This window comes from Hyperoodon ampullatus (genome assembly GCF_949752795.1).
Source record: "Hyperoodon ampullatus genome assembly, chromosome: 14".
In the NCBI taxonomy this organism is placed as follows: Eukaryota; Metazoa; Chordata; class Mammalia; order Artiodactyla; family Ziphiidae; genus Hyperoodon; species Hyperoodon ampullatus.
Window position 1 is genome coordinate 45,747,691 of NC_136927.1, and position 6,000 is coordinate 45,753,690.

Consider the following 6,000-nt stretch of genomic DNA (forward strand, 5'->3'; position numbering starts at 1 on the left):
TGATGGGGTTGGTGCCCTTATAAGTAAAGACACCAGAGCGCCCCCACCCGCATCCTCTGCTTGTGCACATAGTGAGAAGATGCCACGCGAAGCCAAAGTGAGAAGGGGGCTGTCTGTTGGAACCTTCGCCTTAGGCTTCTAGCATCGAGAACCGCGAGAAAATTAACTTTTGTGGTTTAAGACACCCAGTCTATGGTATTTTGTTATGCAGCCAGGCAAACTAATACACCAGCCTTCTGTCACATTTACTTGGTCTTCTAGTTTGTTTTTTTAGACATTGGCAGTCCGAGTTGTCAGTTGTCAGATATTAGCTTATAGTTGTCATATCCATGCAACTTGTTGTTGTCAATAGTTGTCATATCCAAGCAACTAATTTCTTCTGTTTTAAGCCAGGGTAGAGTTCTGTAGTTAGGAGGCCAGATCTTCCAGCTGCATTAAGAATTAGGAAATCAGTGCAGTGGGTTGCAGCTGGCAGGTTTTTAAATGAAATACATTGACTATAGTTTTGTGAAAGTTGTGTTTCCAGAGTGTATGTATGTGAATGTGTGTACTAGATCAAGATGTAAAATATGGTTCTTACTGTAAGTTGTGGCAAAGAAAAAAGATTTTAAATCTATTGCTGTAGTCCAAGCTAATCTTTTAGTTCCTCTTGGAATATCCATGGCAAGTGATTCTCGTCAGAGTTTGAGGGAAAAGGAAGACCAGAATTGTGGGCACTGAGGGTTCAGAGTTCAGACCCAGAGCTCTGAACCCAAAAAGGGAAAGACACAGGGAAGAGGAGAACATGGTATCTGTTTAACTCGGCAAGTGAAGCAGGGAACCCCCAGGAGGACTCTTTTTAGCGGGGCCACTGGGGGCTGGGGGCTGGCTGTGATTTATCACCTTTCTCTGCATTCCCAGAGTGCACTCACTGCACACACCATGTTATATTATAACTAGTTTTTAATTGTCTGTGACTGGGCCAAGTCCATAGTTGGCACTCCATAAATGTTAGTAGGAGGGAGGAATCAAAGGTAGGCATTGTTATCGGCCTTGTTTTACTGTCATCCGAGTTAATGACACGTTTAATCCTGCACTGGTTGGGAAGTCAGCCCACTTTCAGTCACGTGTGAACGTTGTGCCCTCTATCATGAGTGCACTGTGAACAGAGTCCACACTATTCTATGGAGCCAGTAGCAACAAAATTCCATCCTGTCTCTCAAGATGTCAGGAGAACAGGTGGAAATGTTTTCATTGTATGGACTTCTAGCTTTATTAAGAGAGGTAAGGAGGAAGAGGTTATAATACGTCAGGAATAGTCATGAAACCAGCAGTCTTGGCAGGATGGGAGGGGAACGGGGGAAGTGGCTACGGAAGCAAGTATAATGTGCTCTTGTTGGGCGAGTTCAGGGTGTAGTGAAGGCCTGTGGCAGGGGACTGTCACGTCGTCTAAAGGGATTCAGGAGGACTTCCCAGAGCAAAGGACATTTATGAAGAGATTTGAGGCTTAAGTAGGTGTTAATCAGACAGAGGTAACAACATATGAGTCACCAGAGGGGGCGGGTAGCTCATGAGCAGCCTCCAGTTGGAGATGTGACATTTAGACGGAATGTCCTAGGTCGTGGCGCTCTATTCTGCCGTAGGCATAGCCATCTAGTGCAGCCTGCAGAAGCTGGAAGCAGCCCAAACTGGAATCAGACAGTCAGTCAGCTGGCAGACTGTTGCCGACTTCTAGAAGTGAGGGCCTGCCTTAGGGCAGTGCCAGGATGTGGCCATGGAAGTACAGCTAAGGAGGAATTGATAAGGCCTGACCATGTTTGGTGTGTAAGCGGCCAGGGAAAGGAGGGGCGCCTTTGACTCTAGTTTTGAGGTTCAGCACCCGGGGATGACAGTGATTACTCTCCTAGTGGTAGAGAACATTTGAGAGCAGTCAGCCTTGAGAGGGAAAATGGTGGGCAATATGGATTTTACATCTTGAGTTATAGAATTCATAGAGCTCTTAGGGCAACTTTTCAAGGAATGGTCTTATTAGAAGAAAATTTTTCATGATTCATAGGTAGACTAAACTTTCCCATTTATGTGGCATTTTTTCCCTTAGAAAGCTTCTAGCTGTTGGCTAAAAAATTAGATGTTATTTAAATACAGCATATTTTAATATTCTAAATCCAGGAACCTATATATTTTCAATATTTTTCTCAGCTAGGACATGAAATTGTTACTTACCTTGGTTCATAATCAGGTTTTTTAAAAAAACGGTGGCATAACAAAGATTTGTCCATTTATAAATCAAATACCAACGTATTATACATTTACACGATTGAATGCCAAGTGGTTGCTTTGAATTAAAAGCCTTCACAATTCAATTTGTAGTTCCTTCAGAGCCTCCTCAACTTACTTTCTCTTTTCTTCATTTGTGGTCATTATTCTACAGTGACTTTTGAGAAGCAGTTTTCTTAAAAGAGTACAAATTGGATTATTCCCCTTTATTGAATTGAAATTCTTAACAAGGCTTTCCGTTAATGAGATATTGTATTCATGTTAGGCTAAAAGGGCTAGTTTGAGTCATTAAGTTAGCGTTTCAGAATTAGAAAGTCATCGATTAAAGCTTCACTAATAACTCAAGCAAAATTTAGTAATAAAGGAATTCCACTAGGTGCTGCTAACACAAGCATGAAAATTCATACCAGGGAAAACTGGCAACCAGAGGAATCTGAATTCGCTTGACCATTAACACGTGCTAATGCCAAAAAACTTCATTAATCTTCTTCCAGTGATACTGCTCAAGATAAACACATCCTTGACTTTCAGTTCTAGGATGTATTCTTTATTCAGCCACTGGGCCTTCCAGTCCAGCACGGAAGTGGTCCTAAGGGAAAAGAAACTCTCCTTTGATTGTGTATAGAACATTCTGCTTTGATACGGAACCATGTCTGGAGTTCAAAAGAATTTTCTTTAACATGATAGGGAGAAAGTATCAGGCTCAATTTTGATTTTTTGATACTTACTTGACATTTTTTATGGGTGTTTTCAGTTCTGACCTGACTACTTTTTTTCTTGCCAGTTTAAGATTGGCAGAGAATGGTGGACGTGGATTGATTACAGCCGCTTCCAGGAGCTCATCCAGGAATATGAAGACAGTGGTGGATCCAAAACTTTCAGTGCCAAGGATTACATGGCCAAAACTCCTCACTGGGCATTATTTGGTGCCAACGAAAGAGGCTTTGATCCCAAGGACACAAGATATCAGAGAAAGAACAAATCAAAGGATATTTCTGGATGTTGAGATTATCTGAATTTAGGATACCGAAGGACACAAACTGATTGCCCCAGAAGGTTCTCAGACTCCACTGTGATTTTTCCAAGGACAAATTACACAAATTATATTTCACATAGAGAAGGGTGTAAGGGGACGCAAGTCACATCCTGAGGCTCGGGAGACAGCAGCCACGCTTTGAGTGCCTGGGACTCAGCCTCACCGTCTCTTTCCAGAACTCAGTCCCTTTTCTGAGTTTACTTCTGAAAGAAAATCATTTTGAGGGGGAAGTACACAATCTTTATTAGTTTTGAATTATAATTAGGAAGACTGCCTAGAATGCCAACCATGGGAGTGTCGTGCAGAGTGAATTTCTGTTCCTCTTCCCCCGTCATGGGCTGTTGGCCTTTGTCAGTTGTACTACCCTGAGGTCAGTGTATCTGCTTCCTCTAAGATCTCCATCCCTTCCTTACATCTTAAGATAACACTTTCTGAAAGTAATGTCATAATTCTCAATTATTTTAAATACTACATAGATTTCTTTAAATATTCATTTAGTACCAACTCTTTAGAAACTGATTTGGGTCTAAAACTGTACTAGATCTCATTCTATTCCCATACAGATTGCCATAGAAAGTAGTATGTGAGCTGGATTAGAGTAAAATCTCTCTTCTTCTGTAAGAGGAATTATCATATGATGTCACTGAATAATTAGTCTCACAAATTAGTGAAACAATGAGTACAATTTGTTTTTGGTTTGAAAAGTCAGTGTTTAAGCCTCTCATCACTATACATATAGCAGGTTTCCATCTTCTTTCACTCTTGTAGCCCTAGCTACTTTCTGCAATCTGTTCTTTAAGTTTCAAGTTTTTTCCTAGTTGAAAACATCACTAAATACTCAGTAGTTTTTAAAAAGTATTATAGTTATTTAAAAAATTCCTTTATCCTAAAATTTTAATAAAATATCTTTTGTGGAGACTTGGACCACACATTTTCTTTTGAAAATTTTTAAAGATGCTTCTAGTCCCGTGGTTCTAAGCCCTGTCACACCCATCTCCTCCTTATATTCCTCCTCTATTCTCTGCTGAAGTAAAGTTCATAATAATATAATCTACTTACTCATTTAGTTGAAAACTGGGCACTGTATTTATTTCTAAGTGATAGAGTCTCTCTGTGCCATAGGATGAAATCAGATGTTCTTGAAGTCACCACATCTTCAAGCATGCGTTCAGTCTCCTGTTGACCCCTGAGACAGACAAGAGATGGGAGTGGTCCAGGCCAGTGAGGCAGGAGCTCACTGAAGCTCAGATATGTTAATGGTCGTTGAGTAGAGATGGAAAATCTCTATTCAAACCTTAAATTAGAGCAGAGTATTAAAAAGCAAGAGCTCATGCTAAGGAGCGCACAGATGGGCTCCTGTTTGTGACAGCTAACTGGGCTCACAGCTGTAGGAAGCCCCCTCTGGGGCTGCCGTAAGGAGCAGGGCAGGCGGCAGTGCATGCTGGGCTTTGGACCGTCCCTCAACCTCTTTTTCAACCGGGCAATGCTGCTTTTATTTTTTATGCATTGAGGTTCTGCTCAAGATTTAATTTGAATGAAGATATTCTGTTGCTTCAAAGAAAAAAAAAAAAAAAGCAAACCTCTCACCACCAGAATGAGCCCTCCTGACTCCATTAACTTTAGGCACATAAATGAGCAGTTTTTCTCCCTCTGCCACCCAGGAAGTGTTTGCTTTATATTAAAAAAAAAATAACATGGCATATTAATCCCAGTTCACAGTCACAGCAGAAAATTTTAAATGCCTAGGGGAAAAAAATACAGTGGAATCTGGATGAAAAAAATTAAATGTTTGCTGAGCAGTATTAAAGTAGAAGAGATGGGGAAGCTTGAATATTCTTAGAAGGTGAGCTGTTTGAAAAATAGCATTCTAGATGTCCAGTGGAAGTTATTGTTGGAGTTTGAGCAAGCGATTCTAAAATTCTGCTGAAAAACTAGCCAGGTAAGAATAGTTACAAGATTATAGAAAAATAATTATTCAAGGAAAATTGCTTTACAAGATATTAAAGAATGTTGTCTAAAATAATTCAAACAACATGAAACGAGATCAGCTTCCAAAATGACAGAGTGAGAACCTCAGTGAACTCACTCTCCCTCTAAAACAGTGAAAATATGGGCAAAACAACTAAAATCAAAGAATTTTAGAACTTCGACAGTTTAACCAAAGCTTTGCCGTGAGCTGAAAATCATCTGTTAAGAGAAACTACTGAACCTTAATAAAATTAACAGTTTACTTCTCATCAGAAAGCATGGAGGCCAAAAGACAGTGGAATGGTATCTTAAAAGAGCTGGAAGAAGAGACTTTCAACCAAAAATTCTATGCCTAGCTTAATCTTCCTTCAAAATTAAAGAAGAAATTAAGATATTTTCAGATAAGCAAGAAGTAAAAGAATTCATCACCAGCAGACCTGCCTATGAGGAGGAGTCCTCAGGGCTTAATGAAAGTATGTTAGGCACTAACTTGAAACCACATGAAGAAATAAACAGCACTGGTGAAAGTAACTACGTAAGTTTTACAGAAGACAATACAAATGTACTTTTGTTTGTAACTCTCCTGTTTTATAAGATAGCTGAGTAAAGCAGTATTTATAAAACTGTTGATGGACTTAGAATGTATAAAGATGTAATTTGCATGACAGTAATAACATGAAAGAAGTGTGAGGGGAACAGAGGTATATTGGAGCAAGTCTTGACTACCCACTGTTGAAATT

At 39.9% G+C, this 6,000-nt stretch overlaps 1 protein-coding gene across 1 annotated transcript in view; it reads left to right on the forward strand.

The window, feature by feature from the left end:
- LOC307063466 (S-adenosyl-L-methionine-dependent tRNA 4-demethylwyosine synthase TYW1) overlaps positions 1-3,262 on the forward strand; it is a gene marked incomplete at both ends in the record, with an annotated part of 146,220 nt that extends 142,958 nt beyond the window's left edge. Inside the window, one exon of the mRNA XM_079719631.1 lies at positions 3,041-3,262. Within this exon, the coding sequence (XP_079575757.1) occupies positions 3,041-3,262 (222 nt within the window). The remainder of the gene's footprint in view (positions 1-3,040) is intronic.
- Between the last annotated feature and the right edge of the window lie 2,738 nt (positions 3,263-6,000).